The sequence below is a fragment of the Stenella coeruleoalba genome (genome assembly GCF_951394435.1).
Source record: "Stenella coeruleoalba genome assembly, chromosome: 15".
Lineage (NCBI taxonomy): Eukaryota > Metazoa > Chordata > Mammalia > Artiodactyla > Delphinidae > Stenella > Stenella coeruleoalba.
This window is the reverse complement of record NC_137161.1, coordinates 26,459,385-26,481,919: the sequence shown is the minus strand read 5'-3', so window position 1 is coordinate 26,481,919 and position 22,535 is coordinate 26,459,385. Positions and strand designations below refer to the sequence as shown.

Below are 22,535 nucleotides of genomic sequence, written 5' to 3'. Positions count from 1 at the left end.
AGGCAGATTCTTAACCACTGGACTGCCAGGGAAGTCCCTGGTTGTCCTTTTTTTTAAGGACTATTTTTTAGAGCAGTTTTAGGTTCATAGCAAAATTGAGAGGAGGGTACAGAGATTTCCCATATACCCCCTTCCCCCATGTGTGCATAGCCTCCCCCACTATCAACACCACTCACCAGAGTGGTACATTTGCTACAATTGATGAACCTATGTTGACACATCATAATCACCCAAAGTCCATAGTTTACATTAAGGTTGTACATTCTATGGGTTTGGACAAACATATAATGATATGTATCCATCATATTGTATCATACAGAGTGATTTCACTGCCCTAAAAATCCTCTGCGCACTGCCTTTTCATTTTCTTCATAAAGTCCTTTGAAACACAAAAGTTTCTAATTTTGATGAAGTCCAATTTATCTACTTTTTTATTGCCACCTGTGCTTTTTTTTTAATCTCAATATAATTTTTTTTACATCTTTATTGGAGTATAATTGCTTTACAATGCTGTGTTAGTTTCTGCTGTACAACAAAGTGAATCAGCTATATGTATACTTATATCCCCATATCCCCTCCCTCTTGAGCCTCCCTCCCACTCTCCCTACCCCACCCCTCTAGGTTGTCACAAAGCACCGAGCTGATCTCCCTGTGCTATGCAGCAGCTTCCCACTAGCCATCCATTTTGCATTTAGTAGTGTATATTTGTCAATGTTACTGGCTCACTTCATCCCAGCTTCCCCTTCTCCCCCCGTGTCCTCAAGTCCATTCTCTACATCTGCATCTTTATTCCTGCACTGCCACTAGGTTCATCAGTACTGTATTTTTTAGATTCCATATATGTGCATTAGCACACGGTATTCGTTTTTCTCTTTCTGACTTACTTCACTCTATGACAGACTCTAGGTCCATCCACCTCACTACAAATAACTCAATTTCGTTCCTTTTTATGGCTGAGTAATATTCCCTTGTATATATGTGCCACATCTTCTTTAACCATTCATCTGTCGATGGACACTTAGGTTGCTTCCATGTCCCAGCTATTGTATAAATAGTGCTGCAATGAATATTGTGGTACATGTATCTTTTTGACTTATGGTTTTCTCAGGGTATATGCCCAGTAGTAGGATTGCTGGGTCATATGGTAGTTCTGTTTCTAGTTTTTTAAGGAACCTCCATACTGTTCTTCATAGTGGCTGTATCAGTTTACATTCCCATCAACAGTGCAGGAGGGTTCCCTACACCCTCTCCAGCATTTATTGTTTGTAGATTTTTTGATGATGGCCATTCTTACAGGTGTGAGGTGATACCTCATCGTGGTTTTGATTTGCATTTCTCTAATGATAAGTGATGTTGAGGATCTTTTCATGTGTTTGTTGGCCATCTGTATGTCTTCTTTGGCGAAATGTCTATTTAGGTCTTCTGCCTATTTTTGGATTGGGTTGTTTGTTTTTTTGATATTGAGCTGCATGAGCTGCTTGTATATTTTGGAGATTAATCCTTTGTCAGTTGCTTCGGTTGCAAATATTTTCTCCCATTCTGAGGGTTGTCTTTCTGTCTTGTTTATGGTTTCCTTTGCTGTGCAAAAGCTTTTAAGTGTCATTAGGTCCCATTTGTTTGTTTTTGTTTTGTTTTTGAGGTACACGGGCCTCTCACTATTGTGGCCTCTCCCTTTGCGGAGCACAGGCTCCAGACGTGCAGGCTCAGCAGCCATGGCTCACGGGCCTAGCTGCTCCGCGGCATGTGGGATCTTCCCGGACCAGGGCACGAACCCATGTCACCTGCATCGGCAGGCGGACTCTCAACCACTGCACCACCAGGGAAGCCCTATTTTTGTTTTTATTTCCATTACTCTAGGAGGTGGGTCAAAAAGGATCTTGCTGTGATTTATGTGTTCTACCTATGTTTTCCTCTAAGAGTTTTGTAGTGTCTGGCCTTACATTTAGGTAAGTTTAATCTATTTTCAATTTATTTTTTTGTATGATGTTAGGAAGTGTTCTAATTTCATTCTTTTACATGTAACTGTCCAGTTTTCCCAGCACCACTTACTGAAGAGGCTGTCTTTTCTCCATTGTATATTCTTGCCTCCTTGTCAAAGATAAGGTGACCATAGGTGCATGGGTTTATCTCTGGGCTTTCTATCCTGTTCCATTGATCTATATTTCTGTTTTTGTGCCAGTACCATATTGTCTTGATTACTGTAGCTTTGTAGTATAGTCTGAAGTCAGGGAGCCTGATTCCTCCAGCTCCGTTTTTCGTTCTCAAGATTGTTTTCGCTATTCATGGTCTTTTGTGTTTCCATACAAATTGTAAAATTTCTTGTTCTAGTTCCGTGAAAAATGCCATTGGTAATTTGATAGGGATTGCTTTGGGTAGTATAGTCATTTTCACAATGTTGATTCTTCCAATCCAAGAACATGGTATATCTCTCTATCTGTTTGTATCATCTTTCATTCCTTTCATCAGTATCTTATAGTTTTCTGCAATCAGGTCTTTTGCCTCCTTAGGTAGGTTTATTCTTAGGTATTTTATTCTTTTTGTTGCAATGGTAAATGGGAGTATTTCCTTAATTTCTCTTTCTGATTTTTCATCCTTAGTGTATAGGAATGCAAGAGATTTCTATGCATTAATTTTGTATCCTGCAACTTTAACAAATTCATTGATTAGCTCTAGTAGTTTTCTGGTGGCATCTTTAGGATTCTCTATGTATAGTATCATGTCATCTGCAAACAGTGACAGTTTTACTTCTTCTTTTCCAATTTGGATTCCTTTTATTTCTTTTTCTTCTCTGATTGCTGTGGCTAAAACTTCCAAAATGATGTTGAATAATAGTGGTGAGAGTCTTGTTCCTGATCTTAGAGGAAATGCTTTCAGTTTTTCACCATTGAGAATGATGTTTGCTGTGGGTTTGTCATATATGGCTTTTATTATGTTGAAGTAGGTTCCCTCTATGCTCACTTTCTGGAGAATTTTTTTAATCATAAATCAATGTTGAATTTTGTCAAAAGTTTTTTCTGTGTGTATTTCACCCGTATTTTTGTTGTCACAGCTAAGGAGCTCTGCCTAACCCAAGGTTGCAATGACTTATTCCTAAATGTTATTCTAAGAGCTTTATAGTTTTTGCTCTTATATTTAGGTCTGTGGTCCATTTGGAGTTAATTTTTGTCTATGGTATGAGAAAGGGGTCTAACTTTATTCTTTCACACATGGATATTCAGGCATCCCCACCCCATTTGTTGGAAATACTTTGCTTCCCACCACTTAGTTGTCTTGGCACCCTTTTCGAAAATCAATTGACCAAAAATGTAAGGGCTCTCTTCCTTTTAGTGGTTTGTTATGTGCTTATTCTTTTGAAATTAAGGCAGAAAATCTCTCAGACAAATGTGAAAAAAAAAAGGTCTTTGAAAAGCCCTAAAGAAGACATTCTAGGAAAATGGTGCTACAGAGGATACCCACCTTCTCTGGAGAGGCTGAAGCCCTGTCCAATATGCCACAAATATGGAGAAACATACGTGTTAGGGGAATTAGACTTGGGTCAGTGACCTAGAGCCTCTACCTCCGCATCTGTGAAATGTCCCAATGTTACCAACCAGGGTTCTTGGCCTCCTCAATCAATAGAAATTGATCAGAGGCCAGAGAAGAAATTCAGCCAAGGCTTTATTGGGGCCCCTGCTGCAGCAGTGGGGGGCAAGAACAAGTAACAAGTTCCCTTACTCACCAAGGTGGGGGGAGCTGGTTCCTTATATGGGATGAGGGTAGGGGTGTGTCCAGGGGTCGGGCCAGAAGGGTGGCTTAGGTGGTTTGCCCAACGCTTTGGTGGTGGTGGTGTGTAGGGGGCATGTGCGATACCCTGCTTTTGCTCCCGACCCTCTGCTTTTGCTCCTGGCTCTTCAGAAGTGGCAGTTGGGCTTTTTGGTCTCTTTGTATCTTGTTGTCCATAACTTGCCCCAACTGCGCATGCATGCAGTTATTTTTAGTCCCTTATAGTTTCTGTGTATCCAGGTGCAAGCACTGCAGCAAAAGGTCTCAGCCTGTCTCACCAACAAGTCCAAGTGAAAGTTATGTCTTGTCACTACACAAGGTTTTGGGGATCCATCTTACTTAGCTATGTGGAGGAGGATGTTGAGAAGGGGTATTCTGAGTGGCTGTCATCCTCTCTGAGCCTCGAAGCTCTCTTCTGTGATATGGGAATGATTTGGGGAATACATGAGCTGAAGTGTGTGAACATGCTCTGTAAGCTTCAAAGTGTTGCCGATGTTACTGGTGGTGACGATGGTAATGATACCGAAAGCAGACTCTCAGGGCTGGGACTTCAAAGGCGGCCAACATGACCCCATCCCAATGCTGGGTCACTTCTCTGATATTCCTGCAAAGTGGCCACACAGCCTGAGCCCCTCTAGTGACAGAGAGCTCAGAATGTCCTGAGATGGCTGTTCTGTGCTTGGTCTTTCTACATGTTAGAAAGTGTTCTCTCCTCTTGAGTGGAACAATCCTAATCTAATATCAGCCACGCCAGGCACTGTAAGAGGTGCTTCTACACAGCATCTTATCTGATTTTTCAGATAACCCTGTGAGGTCAATATACTACTACACGCCCCCATTTAATAGGTGGGGAAACAGGCTCAGAGAGGTTAAGTGACTTGCTCAGGGGTGCGAGCCCATCTGACTCCGAAGCCCCCGCACGTGACCTCTGGGCTGTTTGGTGGCCTTCCCCCATCACTTCCCAAGCAAGGGTCTCAGTTCGGTCCCTGGGGGCTACATGGCACAGGGCTCAGCGCCTTCTTGTCCGCACTGGCCCTTGACCACTAATCTCTGGCAGATGTTCACCTCACCAATGTCGCCGTGCAAAAGACGTCTCCCGACTACCACCCAAAGAAGGTGAGGAACCTGGGCTTCTGCCCTCCAGGTATGGCCTCTGGGACTGGGCTGGGGGGAGGAGGAGGGATGCCAAGGAGCCCAAGAGAGTTCAGATCACCTTCCCATTTGCAGGGCCCAGGGCAAGAGTACAAATGGAGGCCCACACATCATATGTCTAAATATTTAAAAGTTACAAATCAAACGAACACACTGTTTAAAAAAATGTGTTGTATCCTCCTACCTTGACAGATATACTCCTATCATCTATCTATCTATCTATCTATCTATCATCTATCATCTATCTACCTGATAACCTGCAAGGCCAGGTTCATATTTAGAACACTCAGACTTCTCAGAGTTAAAAGCCAGAACAGAAGAGCCCAGGAAGACATGGTCCCCAGCTCCCCATCACCCCGAGGGGGCTTCCTTCAAACACACACACACACACACACACACACACACACACACACACACACACAAAACAGCAAGCTGTTGGTGACTGACTCCCTGGGCCTTGGGCTGCACAATGGTCAGGGCAGTCTGTCTGCATAAGGGCAGGCCCAGGGAGGAAACTGGTGCAGGGCATTTGGTCAGGGACTTCTGGGGTGGTGGATAGCAGGCTGTGCTCTAGAAAGAGAGGCACAGGCTCTTGGGCATGTAGAATCTTCGCCCCTCAAGGAGGGACACACTTGGGGCTCTCCTAATCACAGGACTCAGGACTGGGCCCCTCTCGTCCAAGCCTAGGGGCTGTGCTGATGGTAAATGATGGTCTGGATGGGCCAGGTCCGGGTTGACCGAGGCTCCCTCTCCCAACCCGGTGGCGGGGTCCCAGGGCTGCAAGTGGATGCTGCAGCGCTTCCGGCAGTATCTGGCATCCAAGCATGGGCCCACGGCAGTGGAGACGCTCTTCAGTGACATGGACAACATCTTCATCAGAAGCCTGCAGAGCGTGCAGAAGGTGATCATCAGCGACAAGCACTGCTTCGAGCTGTATGGCTATGACATCCTCATAGACCAGGACCTCAAGCCGTAAGTGGATGGGCTCGCGGCCCGGAGAGCCTGGAGGGATGTTTTACACACTCTGCACCCAGACTGCCCGGGTTTGAGCTCAGCTCTGCCACTTCCCAGTGGGGCACACTTTCCTTTTCTGTGCCTCAGCTTGCCTGTCTATAAAATGGTCACTGTGGGACTTCCCTGGCGGTCCAGCGGTTAAGACTCTGCACTTCCACTGCAGGGGGCACGGGTTCGATCTCTGGTCGGGGAGCTAAGATCCTGCATGCCGCGCGGTGCGGCCAAAAAATATTAAAAAATAAAATAAAACGGTCACTCTGTCTGTAAGATCTTTATGAGGAAGAAGTGAGGTACTGAGCCCCATGCCTGGCACTGAGGCCTTTGCTGAGCATCTGCTGAGTCAGCGATCCTCCCCTCCTATCAGGCAAGAAGCTTCCCCTCTGTTAGCCCTGGTGCTTTGAGGATGCAAAGTGCCATGTAAGGAAGTACTGTTACCATGTCGATCCCTGCCAAGAATCTTGTGCCCTCCCAGGGCCCACGAGGAGGTTGAGCTGATGAGTAGAACAAACCTGAACTATCAGGGAACACAGTGATGGCCCTTACGTGATACAACAGGGCACAGAAGCCCAGTGGGGTTGTTGAGGCAGCTTGAGGTCATGCAGTAAGTCAAGGGCTGAGCCAGGCCCAGGGTCCATGTTCCTGGGCTGAGCTGCTCCCACAGCACTGAGGTTCCTGGACCCAACCCCCTCCCCAGGGTCACTGTATAGTTGTTGAGGGGCTTTCTGAGCTAGGAGTAGGAGCCCTAGAGCAAGACCTAAGTCGGGCCCAAGTTCAAGAGAAACAGGGGCCGGGCACCAGCGGGTCTCTCTCCCTTGCCCCCGGGGATGCAAGATGTGCTATGGGCATTAAAGTGGACACTGAAAGGGGAAACAAGCTTGGCAGGAAGCAGAAGATAGTGGAAAGGGGGCCCTAGCCTCCCACTGACCTGCTGGGTGAGCCCTGCCCTCTCTGTGCCCCAGATTCCTGTCTGTAAAATGACAGGGTTGCACAAAACAAGCGGTTGCAGGCTGGCGGCCCTTGAGCTGCTTCTGGCCTGCAGACACTTTGAGTTTGGCCTTCCCGATGTTTTTGCATTTGGTTGATTTTCATTGACAGTCTCCAATAACTGGAAGATGTTTACACAAAAATCTGGATTTTTTGGCTTTTCTGGGAAAGTCAGAGGATCTTGCAATTCTGGGTTCACATTCTCACAGGGCAACGCTCTCCTAGAGCCTCCATAGCCACCCCTTTAGACATGGAATGCTCTTTCCGGCTCACCACAGTCCCTACCCCTCCCTGCTACTCCCCACCCCCTGACGTGTCAGGCCATTTATGGGCAAAGTTTCACTAGGAAAGGAGTTTTTCTTGTACTCACAGCTCTTTTGAAAGAAGGAAAAGCGATAACAAGCATGAGGGCAGCAAAATCATTCTTACCCCCACCAACTTGCTTCCTATAAGTCACCACCTGGACCCTGTGGGAACTGCCCAAGTTTGTGACAGTTGTTTTCAAAAGTTTTGTGCGTCCCTGGTGGTGCACTGGTTAAGAATCCGCCTGCCAATGCAGGGGACACGGGTTTGAGCCCTGGTACGGGAAGATCCCACATGCCGCGGAGCAGCTAAGCCTGTGCGCCACAACTACTGGGCCTGCGCTCTAGAGCCCGCGAGCCACAACTACTGAGCCCGCGTGCCACAACTACTGAAACCCACGCGCCTAGAGCCCGTGCTCCGCAACAAGAGAGGCCACCGCAATGAGAAGCCTGCGCACCGCAATGAAGAGTAGCTCCCGCTCGCTGCAACTAGAGAAAGCCTGCGCGCAGCAACGAAGACCCAATGCAGCCAAAATTAAATAAATAAATTTAATTAAAAAAAGAAAGTTTTAGCCCCTGAACCCTTTCTTCAAATGGAAATGTGGAGAGAGCAGCCCTGGTTGAATTGAGGGACCCTATCTAGCCTCTCAGTGAAATTCCAGGGGCCTCAGGGACCAGGTACACTTAAGATTCTCTACTCCCTTCCCTCCGCAGGTGGCTCCTGGAGGTCAATGCATCCCCATCACTGACAGCCAGCAGCCAGGAGGACTATGAGCTCAAGACCTGCCTCCTGGAAGACACCTTGCACATCGTGGACATGGAGGCCAGGTGAGGGAGAGCAACCTTGCTCATGCATCCCTGTACCTGACCATCGGGGTTCCCACCGAGGATAGAGAACTCAGAACCTTGTGACTTGAGAGGCCCTCAGACATGGCTCTGTCCACCCCGCCCCAGCATTCTACAGATGGAGAAACTGCAATGTCCACACAGGGTCAGATCCTGGCCCAGGGACTCAGCCCTGTCCCAGCAGAGCAGGCCAACTACAGCTTTCTGAGATTTGGTCCAGCAGGATTTCCTCAATATCTCCTGACTGTGTGACCCTGAACCACTCACTTCACCTCTCTGAGCCTCAGTTTTCTCATCTGTAAAATGGGAGATTTCATATCTATCTACCTCTCAGGTTTGTTAGATTAATTTACCAAGATAATTTATTATAAAGTGTGTAACTCACAGAAAGTGCACAGTAAGAGGCTATTTATTGATATAATGATGTGTATATAATAGAAAGATCCAGGGTTTGACTTCAGGAATGGCTCAGGCAGTGTTGGCTGGTTTGTCTGTTCTCACTTCCCTCTCTCTCATCTCTTTCCTCCGTATTAACTTTTCCCCAATTATTCTGGCAAAAGTTTGAGGGCTGACTCTCATTGCTCATTGGTGGGGATTGAGTCGCATGCCCATACCGGAACCAATCACTGTGACTCTGATTGACCTAGGTATTGTGCCCACCTCCCGGGGGGGGGGTTAACCCCACCTGAGCCATGAGAGTGAGAGAGGGAGGCATGGTTTTCCAAAGAAAAACCCAGGTACCCACAGGCTAAAAAATGGTGAAATGTATGCTGAGCAGGCAGAACCTCAGGTGCCCACTATATCCATCATCACTTATTCATTCAACAAACATTTGAGCCCCTACTATGTGCTAGGCCTTGTGCCACACACTGGGGACACAATAAAGGACATGACAGGCCTAGTCCCTGACTTCATGGAGTCTGTGGTCTGGGAAGAACAGCAGACTTCTTTAAACCAGAAAGCACGAATAGGTGCATGTTACTGGGGGCAAGTGTGTAAGCCTGGGGACAAATGGGGGATGACCCGTCTGAGGCCTGTGTGGGCGCCTGGGAAACGACCAGTGAATGGATGGACAAAAGAAGATACTTTGACAGGGTGGGCACCAGTCGGGTGCAGGGAACAGTCAGGGACCTGGCTTGAGTCTTAGGGCCCTACCAGGTGCACCTTCATTAACCCTTTTTGTCTCCTGCCTGTCCAGACTCACGGGAAGGGAGAAGCGAGTGGGAGGCTTCGACCTCATGTGGAACGATGGCCCTGTCAGCAGAGAAGACGGGGCTCATGACCTGTCGGGGCTGGGGAACTTTGTGACCAACACGCACCTTGGTATGTGGGGCCAGGTGGGGAGTGGGCACCAGGGATGAGTCATGGGAGGTGCCAAGTAGTCTAAGAGGCAGCTTGCCACAGTGGTTAGACTGTTTTAATTTGATCTACAATTTACCAGCTGTGTGACCTTGGGCAAGGGACTTACCTCTCTGTTCCTCATCTGTAAAACAGAGATTAAATAGTTTCTGTCTTAATATATGCCGTAGTGAGAGATATTATTAATCTGTCATGAGGTGGATTTCAAAAGGCTTAAGTGGCACCCACACAAAAAGCATGATATGTTGTTAAGAGAAATTAAGGACTTCGGGGCTTGACTTTAAATTTGGTTTTTCAAAAGTGAAAAATTTCCCTGACTATAAAAATTATTCATACTCATTGTAGAATATTTGAAAATTAAAGAAGAAAATAAAAAAAAAAAACCATCCAGACGTAACCATCTTTAACAATCTGGTGTATTTCCATCCAGTTTTTCAAAACTGCATATATTCATGCTTTTTCTTTTACAAAATTGGCATTGGGCTGGAGCTTTGAGTCTAATTTCCCATGTAGCGTTTTTCATCTCATTCAATAATAAGAGCCTCTCTTTTGGAAACATTGTATGGCCAGGCCCAGACTAACTATTTTACGTACGTTATCTCATTTCATTTTTAGGCAGCTTTTATTCTTTTACAGATGAGGAAATGGCCTCCAGATGTTACATCATTTGCTGATGGGCTTGGTTGTAAGTGGTGAGCGGGGACATGAACCCCGATCTGTCTGTGACTCCAAAACCCGAATGCTTGGCTGCTAGTGCTTGTCCCTTAGCACAATTAAAACCAAGATTACCATATGGCTGTAAAACATCCCCAAATTTATGAAATCAATTTCATATAATCGAGCATTTGGCATGATTCCAGTTTTTCACTTTTATAAATAATCCTGTGAGAACATCCTCTCACATAAAGCTCAGCTGAAACTCTGGCTGTTTCATTAGGACAGATTCCTAGGAATAGAATTACTGGGTCAAAAGGATGGACTTATTACAGTCAAATTGCTTTCTTAGAAATATTACACAGATTTGCCAGTTCTGAATTTAAAACAACAGAAAACCTTTGCCAACTTCATAGGTAAAAAGATTGACTTGTTTTCTGTGCATTCCATTGATTATGGGTGGGGCTTCAGATTTAAAATTTGCATTTCTTCTTTTGTAAGCTGTCCATACTCTATTTTTCAATGGGCTTACATTTTTCTAAATTTGTAAAGGGCTTGGATATTAATATATTGAGGATATCATCCCTCTGTCAAACTTACTGTAAACATTTTCCTGAGTTTGTCATTTTGCTTTTTAAATTTTGTTTGTGGCATTTTTTTTTTTCTCTTTTTTGATGAAAAGAAGTTTTAAGTATCTTTTAGAGTTTGGTATGATTTAGGATTGGGTTCGGCTGCAAACACTAACAAGCCAACTAACAGTTATACAGATAGGAACTGATTTATCTTAAGCCACAGGAAGTCATGGGGTAGGCCGTACACAACAGCTGCACAAGGACCCAGCTCTTTCCTCTTTCTGCTTTGCCACTCTCAGCATGTTGCCTTGATGCTCATGCTTGTTGCCTCATGGCTACAAAACAGCTGCTCCAACTCCAGACACCGTGTCCTTGTCTCAGGCAGGAAGAGACAGGAAGGCCCAAGGGCCAAAGCCTTTCTTTCAAGCTTTGACTCTTTATTCCAAAAGGGAAGCCCTCCCAGCAACCTCTGCTGACTTCCCACCCACTAGAACTGGGTCACATGGCACCTCAGCCGCAAGGAAGCCTGGGAAGTCAAGTAGTTTGCCTTCAGGAAAGCAAGGGAGAGAAGGTTTGTGAATGGTTTTCCCACAGCAGACCCCTAGTACCTGCCCATGGTGTTGCTGGAGGATGACTATACAATGCTTTCAAGTTGTACAATCACCTGGGAACGTTGTTAAAAATGCAGTTATGACTCAGTAGGTCTGGAGCAGGGGGCTAAGAGTCTGCATACCTAACAAGCTACTGTTATGTAACAAACCCTCCTAAAACCTCGCAGCTTAAAACAACTATCTTATTTGCTTATGATTCTTCAGGTGTCGCCCGGGGTCTCTCACAGGGCTGCAGGCACCTAGCAGATCTGCTGAGACGTGATGGTCTAGGATAGCCTCATTCACATGTGTGGTGCTCGAGACTGACTGTCAGCAGCCTCTCTTTCCAGGTGGCCACTCATCCTCCAGCAGCCCTGCCCCAGGTTCTTCAGATGGTAGTCTCAGGGCTCCAAGAGGGCGAGAGAAGATGTAGCGAAGCCTTTTGAGGCCTAGGCTCAGAAATCCCACAATGTCATTCCACCACAATCCAGTAGCCAAAGCCAGTCCAGCCCAGATTCAGGGGACAAGGAGATAGACTCCACTTCTTGACGGGAGGCGCGGCACAGAGAGGCACCTTTGCAGAGAGGTGCATATAGGCCTGGGAGGATCATGGCAGCCGCCTGTGTTAACAGTCCACCTCAGATATCAATGCTGCTGGTTCCTGGACTCTGTTTGAGTAGCAAAGATTCAGAACAGTGGTTCTCCACCCTGGCTGAACATCGGAATCATGCAAGAGAATTAAAAAATACTGACGCCTGTTGGAGATAAGTGTCTTTGGACGTCAGTATTTATCAAAGCTCCCAGATAAGTCTAAAGCACAGCTTAGGTTGAGAGCCAGTGCTTCCCAAGACTCCAGCTGAGCGTCTGGGTGGATGGTTTTGAATACAGGAGGAGCTGGCTGGGGGTGGAAGAGTACTGATGAAATGAGTTAGGGATGTGTTGAGAACTGGTGAAAAGATAAACAGGTAACTCAGAGATGAGTCTAGAACTCCAAGAAGAGATTTGCACTGGACACAAAGGTTTGAGAATTATGAATGAGCCAATTATAGTTAAAGCTAAGGTTCCACGGAACTCACTTTGGAAAACCCTGGGGATGCATTTAGTGGACTCTCGGCTCAGTGAAGCCTTGATGGCTGGTGAGTGCCTAGGAGGCAGGGATGGGGCTCTGGGGTGCTGAGAAGAGGGCAGACACCTCCAGGTCAGTAGTTGCCCCCATGGGGATTCAGTCAGTCGGCCACCATTCGTGAGTGCCATCAGTGTGCCTGGCCCAAGAGCAAATGACCACAGAGTCGCCTCAAGGATCAGCTCTGAGCGCAAAAGGGAGGGAACACTGTGAACGTGCTCAGAGAGGGGAGGTCATGTCAGGACTGCCTGGGACACATTTTCATGAGAGTAGGGGCCACCTGCAGGGAAGAGCCATCTCTTAGATGAAAGTGCCTGACACATGGGGTTGGATAAGGGAAGAAACTAACATTTAACCAATTAGGTACCAGGCACTGTGATAGCTTTAAGTGCATTTTCAGAGCAAAGCCAGAAGGTAAGGCAACGTGGGGTGGTGGTTAGGAGCTGGGCCTCTGGAGCTTGATAGCCTGGGTTCAGCCCTCAGTCCTGCTACTTATTGTGTGATTTGGAGTAAACTACTTAACCTCTTCAAGCCTCAGTTTTCTCTTGTACACGTTATTCCCGTGAAAGTTCAGCAAGTCAGTCCACATTCTGGACCTGAAGCAGCCCCTGGTTTGAGGTAAGCCCCCAGTGAATATTACCTGCTTTTGATGATCCTTACATTCACCCCATAAAGCAGGTATCCTGGTTTACAGATGAGAAAGCAGATGCTCAAAGAGGTAAATGACCTGCCTAAGGGCCATGACAGGCAGCAGGGGAGCCAGGATGCAAACCATAGGCCATCCGTGGTTGCATGGCTCCTGCTGTCCCCTCTTCCCGCAGGTAGTGGGAGCACAGGCCCCTCCACTCCCCCCAAATCCCCCTCTACTTGGGACAGCCCATCCCAGGCAACACTCCACTTCCCTTCCAGGCTGCGTCAATGATCGGAAAAAACAGCTGAGGCAGCTGTTCCGCTCCCTTCAAGGCCAGAAGAAAACTCCCAACTAATCCCCAGCACAGAGGAGAGCGGCCAGGGGAGGTGCCACACCAGTTCTCTCCCTGCTCCCAGTTTCCAGCACAGCAGCACCTCAGAGAACTCACCTCCCTCCCTCCCCCTCCCTCCGGCCTGGCAGCTGCTTTGCTAGCCTGGCACCCCCACCCTACCCTGGGCATCTCTGCACCAGGAGAGAGCCAATCCCCAGGACTGGAGAGACTTTAACCTTGACGGATCAGCTGGCTTGGCGGTCAGGCCCGAAGAGGACAAATGCGGCAAGTTCTGCTGCCCCAGAGATCACATCTAATAAAGGATCACAGTCTTTATTCGGGCTCCAGGCTTGGCTCAGGGGATGCTGTTGGCTGCAACCAAATCTTCCTGGCTTTGACCCTCTGATGTCTCCCCGGGGGGATCAGTGTTGAAAAGCTCCTCCAGGAGCAAGGGTTCAGGGTTTATGCAACTTAAGCTGTGTTTGCAAAGCAAGCAGTTACTAGATTGTGTGTTTACTGGGGGTCTGGGGAAGGCCTGAGCCTTATATGCATCTTGCCCTCCTTACAATACCCTGACTGCATGGCAGGGAACCCACGGACAAGGTAAGGATCAGGAAGACAGAGCTACTTAGAGACAGTCTCTGCAAAGGTGCACTTATCGAAGTCAGATGGGTGACCTAGGTGCCTCTCTGAACCTTCCTGTTTGAGGTTGGGAGCTGAGCTTTTTAGACCAGAAAGCCTTGGGCTGGCAGGCAGAGATGGCTTGGGGAGTTGGGCACAAGTAAGAATGTCTGCATTTTCCACATTCCTACGCCTCCTCTAGGTTGAAAAGAAGTTGCAGCAAGAGTGGGCTGGTGGCTAATTGCTCCAGGGCAACCTACCAAGGACCCTAGTCAGCTCCCTCTATTACTCTCCCCTCTTTCAGGACAGTTCTTTTGGCTGCAAGAATCTGACTGTGGAAGGAAAGGAAGGGGAGAAGTGGGGAGGGCTTTTGGAAGGAAAATACTGGGAAATCTAAGTGAATCAGCCAGCCTTGGGAAGCCCCTGAAGCCAGGCCATTCCGGGCCTCCTGCCTCCAGAGTGTGGGGACTTCCCTCATCCCTGGGACTGGGGCAAGCCCAGACAACCCCAGGCATGGATTCCACATCTTTCCAGGAGAAAGAATCTGATTGGCTCTTCTTTGGCCTAGCATCCACCCTCAGCTAGACAAGCAGTGGCAATGTTCAGACAGACCAACTGCGAGCCAGGCAGTCATACTAGACAGCATCAACCAAAGTGAACACCACAACTCCCCATTTTCAAATATACAACAGCAACATGTCCTTCCCTTGCACCCTGTGCCCCACCATGCAGTTTCTATTCCAAAGGAACCACATAATTGTTTGCACACAAATTATGAGATTAGACACCTGTCCTTACTTCTCACTTTAATGTATCTTGGAGCTTGTTTCAAATCAGTGCTCAGAGCTCCTTCATTCTTGATTACAGCTGTATAGTATTGCACTATTTGGAGTTATCAATTTCTTTAATCTACTGTGGACAGACATTTAGTTTCCAATTCCACCTCCCTACTTCTTAGGGCCATTATGGGGAAAACCCAGCAAATTCTACTAAGAAAACTCAAGAGGATGCAAAATCATAGGTCTGGGCCAAATTTGACTTAGGTAAAGTGTTTTGTTGGCCAACACCCAAGTTGTAAAAAATTTTCTGAATTAGCAGTATTTAAAAAACAGAGGATTCAACCTAAAAATCTAAATTTCTAGATTATCTTGAAGAAAACACAGGATCTGGCCATGCCAGCTTGATTCCCCATATAACTTGGCTGGAACCAAATGGAGTGCCCTCTCCATCCTGCCACCTTCTGCTGTTACTGCCTATCTAATCCTGACATCAATTCAAGGAGGAACCACTGCCCCTTCATAGATGGTATCCTAAAGGAGTGGCAATTAAGGGCTGAATGAGGTGAAGACTAGAAGCTGCTATTCGCTCACGTAGGTAACATTTATTGAGCCCTCGAGGCACACGAAAGACACCCCTCACGGCACATTTCCATCAGGATCGCAGACCCCGAGGGCAGATGGGAACTCCGAGCAGCACTGGCCCGGGCCCTGCTTTCAGAGCCGGTGGAGGCGCACCCTGCACAAGTGCAGCACAGTAAGACGCGGCCCCTCACCCACCTCTGGTGCAGGACTCTGCAAGGCCTCCCTGACTCCAGAGCAGCCGCAGCAGGCTGATGAGCAGCACCTGCTCTGGGCTGTCCTGGGGGCAAGCAGGAAGATGGGCCCAAATGGAGGCAGTGCAGGGGGACTGTGCGTCTGCCTATGGCGGACCATGAAGCACCAAGATTCTGTCCTTGATTCAGGACAGGAGCCTCTGAGCCTCCTGCTTTATTCCAATTCCGTTACACACACTGCTTGAAAATGCCTCTCTCTCTTTCTGAGAGGAATGCTGGAATGAGCTCCCACTCTTCCCCCTGCCCGGGGCCCCTTTCAATAGCAGGCCATTGTTGAGAAGTGCCTGTTGCAGTCATTCTCACACCCCCACAAGCGCTGCCCCCTCCCACCTCCTGGTGGCTGCCAGGGCCTGTCAATGGGCCTTGTATCCACCCAGCCCCAGTGGTCAGGCCCGGCAGATACTGGCAGGCTGAGGGTTCCCTCCTGCCATCACAGAATAGCCAAGTGCTACAGACAAAGAAGCTTCGTACAAGGGCTATGGCCAGATTCCTCACAACTGTCCCCTTGCAGAGCAGATCCTGTCCTTGCAGGTGTCAAGGCTGGAGAGTTCTAGGTCCTCCATGATCCCAGGGGGGATGCTGGTCTTAGGTCCCCCACTTTGGTTCTTAAATTTCATCCTTTCAAGATGACCTTGAGAGCTTTAAGCTCATCCTCGTTGAGGGGGTTCAGGTTAAAACCCTTCAGCTCCGGTTTGCCTAGGAAGAGAAGACAATTCATCAGCGAGTCGGGGCTCCTGCTGTCCAACCTGCTGGCCCTGGAGTCAGGCCTGGGAAAGGGGCTTACACTGCATTCATGCTGCCAAACACTTGGCCTTGAGGTCTGACAGGAATGGACCTCAAATTCTGCAATGCACTGAACAATGCGCATCGACACCTGCTCCTGAGTCACCAAGAACCTGCAGAGTCATGACTGCTGTCTAGAAACCTCCAGATCTGCACCAGACTGTGACCAATCTGGAGTGGTTTGGTTTACCTAGAAATTCAGCTCTAACCTGGACCACCTGACTGAGGCCTTCTGACCCTTAGTCAGAGCTATCCCAGTCCCGACACCATGCCCTGGCATAAATGTGAGATATCCCAGGCCATTCCTGGCGCCTGAAAACAACTTGTGACAGGAATAAGATCCCACAGACTTCCCGTCCATTCCATCTCTGGGCGGCTCGAGACAACCCTGCCCACTGCCCACAGCTTCAGTGCCACTCACCAGCTGCCCGGGTCACTGCCCACCCAGAGGGGCTTCCCACCCCTGCCTTCAAAGTCCGTGTTGATGGTTGTCTCCCCTCCTGGTTTCCAGCCCCACCCCCAGCCCCCAGGCCAATACCTTGGGCCTCAAACAGGCGATTGACCTTCACTTTCAGTTGTTTCCGGAGTCTCTCTATTTCTTTATCCAGATGTTCCTGATCTGAAAAATGAGATGCAAACAAGATGAGGTTATACTATAGACAGATCTGAGGATGCCAGCCTCTCCCCAGCCCCCTTGAGAGCAAGGGGTCTCAGCATGTGGGAAAGAAAAGAAGACTTCGGAGACCAGCTGAGGAAAAAACTAAAGGCTAGAGAAGGGACATGACCTGCCCCGACCCCTGAGTGAGCCCAAAACAGGGCTGAGCACACCAGTCCCCTGACTCACAGTTCACCGAACTGTTTTCATTATGCAAAGTACCCTGGCCAGTGGATGGGGAAGGCAACGCCAGGATTTTAGGTCACCCTCCCACAGTGAAATTGTGGAAAATTCAAATGTAAGGACAAAAAGAACCTAGACCCAGCCTACCCTAAGAGGGATGGAAAAATAGGTGGCTGAGGAATTTCACAAACCCACATTCATCAAGGTCAGGGGTTTTCACAAAGGCAGGATTGTGGTAACTGATACGTGAACAGTCAACATGCAGCCTAGTGCTCACGCTTGACCTAATTCACGGCTGTGAAGAGAAGGCTGTCTTACAGGACGGTGTCTTACAGGACGGGCTGCACCCAAAGGCAGGTGTGCCGTGAGTAGTGCAACTGACTGGTGCCACCCAACCAACTCCCCCAGCTCTGTTTTCATCCACTCGTGAGTGACATTCCTGTCTTCCTCACAGACTTCCATTCTTTCTGATGGGTGAACGCCCTAACGAGCCGAGCCTCTGGCCTGGGCAGTGGTTCTGGTTCTCACTGTAAATGAGGAACCACAGTCTCACACAAGCTTGTTTAGCCTGGGTCCATCCCTGAGAACCAGAGGTGATGATGTCACAGAACTTCTCTATGTCGGTGACAAGACCACACTTGTGGGCTAAGAGAGCTGAGGATCCTGAACCCAGGCAGGCGATGCCCTGCGGAAGCTTAGTCTGAGTGGCCTCCAGCCTCCACCCAAGTGCAATGACAATTCTTAATTTTATAACCAGGATATTAGTGTACGTTTTTCAACAAGACAGCCGGAAGCTTCTCCTCCAAGCGGACCTAGTTTCCTTTGCTAGAATTTCGGTTTCAATAGGGATAGAGATACCCTGTTTTCAGGGACAGAGGCAACCTTGTTGGTCCTCCTGGCCCACATGTTTTCAGGGGTACAGACATGCAAAATTTGACCTTTTCCCAGCCAAGGACCCATTTGTAGCCTGACCTTTTGCCTTTATGACGCTCCTCCAAAGAGCCTCCAGGAACGTAGTTGCGAGATTTGAGTAACTTATGTTGTGTATCCAGGCTGTGGCAGACCCTAGAGGTTCACTCTTCCCAAACGTCCATTTCAACCCACTTGCTACTGCAGGGGATGTGAACAATAAGAGCTCCTCTGCCAGGCTCCCCGGCAGCTACGTGTGGGCATGTGCCTTAGATCTGGCAAGTGAGGGATCAGCAGAAGTCCCTGAGGCGGACCGTCTTATTTTCAAAATAGAAGGCAAGGCCATATATGGAGAAAACCCTCTGCCTTTTCTCCAGCCTGGCACTCAAACATGAGACCTTCGATGATGACATAATAACCCTGAGAACATGTTAAGGTGACACTGCTGAACAGCTGTGCCAGTCCTGTACTGCCCATCTCTGGACAACTTCTTACATAAGAAGAACAGAACTCTATTTCCTTAACCCTCAATTTGTTGGATTCCTGTTATTTGCAGTCTAACTCATTCCTCACTGATAAACAAGCACTGCGCTAGGCACGCGTCCTGTTTTATCTCAACTTCACAACAACTGTGCTACGTAGAAGTGTCCCCCTTTTAGAGATGAGGAAATAACTCAGTGGCAGAGCACGGATCAACATGCACACAGCCGCCTCTCATCAAGCTGCTGCCCAAAGAAAGCCTGACTCTCGGTTCTCGGTTAAGACCAAGGCTGGGGGGTGCGGGGGAACCTGTTCCTGACCCCTGCCCAGGAGGCCTTACCTTTCTCAATCATTTCCTTCGTCTCACGGTGAGGCATCCTGATAAACATGTTCCCAAAGCAAACCATCACGTCTTCTGAAATGGCAAACAGTCATTCCTTCAACAAATATTTTTATGCCAGGCATTGTTTTAGATGCTGAGAACACAGCAGAATAGGACAAAGTTCCTGCCCTCATAGCTTACGTTATAGTGGAGAAGAGGGAATAAACAAAAAAGATAATAAACAAAGATATGATCTGTCAGACCCTGAAGAGTATCGTAGAGAAAACTAAAGCAGGGTAAGAGAGATGGAGAATGCCAAAGTAGGGGAGGAGTCTGTCATTTATAGCAGGCAGTCGGCTAAAGCCTCACTGATTATGTGCCATTTGGGCAGAGACCCAAAGAAAGTGAGGGTGTAAGCCCTGCAGACACCTGGGGAAAGAGCAAGGCAGGCAGAGGAACCAGGAACAGCAAAGATGAGTAATGTGCCGGGGCGTTAGGAACAGCAAAGAGACCAGCGAGGGTGGAGCCAATGAGTAAGGAGAAGAGCAGAGGAGATGATGTGGGAGAGTTCAAGGAAGTCTGAATTCCATGGGGTCTTGCAGGACTCCGGATTTTACTCGGGTGAGATGAGAAGAAACTGGAAGGTTTTAGGCTTCCCGGTGCACTTTAAACCCTTGGCCCCCAAGGCCCTTCATTATGGCCTGGCCTCTGCCCACCTCTTCAGCCTCATCACACACCCCTCCCCTGCTCCTTACTCTGTCACAACCACTTGGCCTCATCTAAAGAGCCACTATCCCCTTCTCCAAAACCCACCCCATGTCCAATTCCTCCTTCAGCTTTCTCACAATTTTCACATTGTGAATTTTCAATTCACAATTTTCACGTGCTGGGGGTTTTTATACCCCCCGCACGTTCCCAGTGCCATCACTGATAAGCTGGCCGCTAACGACCTGTTACTGAGGAAGTATCATAGAGAAAACTAAAGCAGAGTAGCTGCTGAAACCCTGAACCGCAGTCTATGTCAGACCTGCAATACCGTCTCCCCCATCTCCACGGGCTGTGCTACATGCCTGTGGCCTCCTGCCCAGTCTCTATCAGGGACAAGTCAAAGGCCTTAGAAGGAAACGGAACAGGCCTCCTGGGCTGCAGCGAGGAGGTCTAGGCTTACCAGAGAGGCTGAGATCCTTCTGCAGGGCCCTTAGGCCTTCCCGGTTCCGATTCCTTTTGGTATCCAGGTCCACAATCTGAAAAGCACAGGGGCAGAAAGGAACTCAGCTACTTCTTACCCCAGCCTGTACTCCTAACAGACCCAGGGCTATTAAAACCTAACAGAGACAAGCCATCATTCCTAGGTTAATTCCAATGTCCTGCCTAAAATGGACTGATGTGTGAAGGTATTTCTTCCCCCACTCAGCTTCCAGCTCCTTAAAAACAATGCTTTGTCCAGGTGTCTTCCCCCAAGAGGAGGTGCTGGGGAAATGTTTAATGACTAAATAGGTAATTATTTTTTTATTATCCACTGAAGCACTAGTTCTCAAGCTTTAGGGCATTTCAGAATCACTAGGAGAGTGCAAACCACTCCCTGGCAAGCTCCTCCAGTTGATTCTGACCTAGTATCATGAAAAACCCAACAATATTAGATCAGAACAGCAGAGGTGTTGGCACTGAGATGGTGGTAACAGCCCAACAGCTACAAAGGGAGTGAGCAGGCAGTACAGCATACTGCCTGACAGCACTGGCTCTGAAGCCGAATACCCAGGTGTGAATCCTGCTGTCCACTATGAGCTATGTGATTTCACCTCTCTGAAAAACGTAGACAGGAACCGGGCCCACCACATAGGTTACTGTTTTTTTAAACTTTTTGTTATTTATTTATTTGGAGTATAATGCTGTGTTAGTTTCTGCTGTATGATGAAGTGAATCAGCTATTATGCATACACATAACCCCTCCCTCCTGGACCTCCGTCCCCAGTCCCCGATCCCACCCCTCTAGGTCATCACAGAGCACCGAGCTGAGCTCCCTGTGCTATACAGCAGGCTCCCACTAGCTATTTATTTTACACATGATAGTGTATTTATGTCAAACCTAATCTCCCAATTCATCCCACCCTCCCCTTCACCCCCGTATCCACACATCCATTCTCTACATCTGTGTCTCTATTCCTGCCCTGCAAATAGGTACATCTGTACCATTTTTCTATATTCCACAAATATGTGTTAATATTCGATATTTGTTTTTCTCTTTCTGACTTACTTCACCCAGTATGACAGACTCTAGGTCCATCCACATCTCTACAAATGACCCAATTTCATTCCTTTTTATGGCTGAGTAATATTCCATTATACATGTGGGTGTATCTCACATCTTCTTTATCCAGTAATCTGTCGACAGACACATTTAGGTTGCTTCCATGTCCTGGCTATTGCAAATAGTGCTGCAATGAACACTGGGGTGCATGTGACTTTCTGAATTATGGTTTTCTCAGGGTATATGCCCAGTAGTGGGACTGCTGGGTGATATGGTAGTTCTGTTTTTAGTTTTTTTAAGGGACCTCCATACTGTTCTCCATAGTGGCTGTATCAGTTTACATTCCCACCAACAGTGTAAGAGGGTTCCCTTTTCTCCACACCCTCTCCAGCATTTATTTTTTGTGGATTTTTTGATGATTGCCATTCCAACTGGTGTGAGGTGATACCTCATTGTAGTTTTGATTTGCATTTCCCTAATAATTAGTGATGTTGAGTATCTTTTGTCACCACGAACTCCCTTAAAACCCTTGGCATTTCCATTAGAACCAGACCCAAACTCCCTGTGCAGGTCTACATGGCCCTCCATGGCCAGGGCCCCACGCTCCTACCACGTCCCCACTCCGTGCCGTGCCACGCATTTGACCCACGTGCTCTCACAACCGCCCAGTCTGTCGTCACAGCCCTTGGCCCACAAGCCTAGGTCAACTCACGGCGAGCCCGAGCTGGAGCCAGTTCTGAACCACGCGCGTTTCTCCAGGCGCTCGCCTTCAGGCCAATCCCGGGCCCCAGCCCCGCGGACGGGCCTCCTACCTGCCGTTTGTCCGCCAGCACCTCCTCGGCGAGCTCCTCCACCTCCACGAGGTACCGAAGCACCCGCTCCGCCTCGGGCGACAGCATGGTGTTCACCTGCTCCGACTCGGCTCGGCCGCGATCCGTACCCACCTCCGCTCTACCTCCGCTGCGGCTCGGTCCGCGCACTCGCCGATCTGACAGGGCTTCCGGCGCGCATGCGCAATTGAAAAAAGAACGGTGGCGCGCAGGCTCCAATGCACGCGCGGCGGGCGGACGCGAGAGGCGGGGCCTAGCTTTGTGGGCGGGACTGAAGCGACCCCTGCAGGCACAAACCTTTCAACCTCTCCCTTTCGTACAGTTCTTGAGCCCCTCCTCTGTGCCAGGCAGTCTTTTTTGTTGTTTGTTTGTTTTAATTAATTTATTTTTTTTGGCTGTGTTGGGTCTTTGTTTCTGTGCGAGGGCTTTCTCTAGTTGTGGCGAGCGGGGGCCACTCTTCATCGCGGTGCGCAGGCCTTTCACTGTCGTGGCCTCTCATGTTGCGGAGCACAGGCTCCAGACGCGCAGGCTCAGTAGTTGTGGCGCACGGGTCCAGTTGCTCCGCGGCATGT

General features: G+C 48.4%; 2 protein-coding genes across 2 annotated transcripts in view; one reads left to right on the top strand and one right to left on the bottom strand.

Annotated features, from left to right (window-relative positions):
- Positions 1-13,344, top strand: part of TTLL9 (tubulin tyrosine ligase like 9) — a gene marked incomplete at its 3' end in the record, with an annotated part of 55,664 nt that extends 42,320 nt beyond the window's left edge. The window contains 5 exon segments of the mRNA XM_079944625.1: positions 4,820-4,878; positions 5,690-5,886; positions 7,929-8,042; positions 9,259-9,383; positions 13,268-13,344. Coding sequence (XP_079800751.1) covers positions 4,820-4,878; positions 5,690-5,886; positions 7,929-8,042; positions 9,259-9,383; positions 13,268-13,344 — 572 coding nt within the window.
- Positions 13,345-14,720: 1,376 nt separating this feature from the next.
- PDRG1 (p53 and DNA damage regulated 1) lies at positions 14,721-22,535 on the bottom strand. Its single transcript, XM_079945129.1, has 5 exons — positions 21,946-22,535; positions 20,054-20,129; positions 18,904-18,978; positions 16,875-16,955; positions 14,721-16,249 (listed from the first exon to the last, which is right to left on the bottom strand). Exons 1-5 carry the CDS (start codon positions 22,030-22,032, stop codon positions 16,167-16,169), a joined length of 402 nt encoding a protein of 133 aa, XP_079801255.1. The 5' UTR covers positions 22,033-22,535; the 3' UTR covers positions 14,721-16,166.

Excerpts from the sequence above, each read along its gene's own strand:
- PDRG1 (XM_079945129.1), bottom strand. The coding sequence starts at position 22,032 with ATGCTGTCGCCCGAGGCGGAGCGGGTGCTTCGGTACCTCGTGGAGGTG. Across the intron at positions 20,130-21,945 it reads TGCTGGCGGACAAACGGCAG|ATTGTGGACCTGGATACCAA; the intron begins GTAGGAGGCCCG and ends TGTGCTTTTCAG. Across the intron at positions 16,250-16,874 it reads TCGCCTGTTTGAGGCCCAAG|GCAAACCGGAGCTGAAGGGT; the intron begins GTATTGGCCTGG and ends TTCTCTTCCTAG.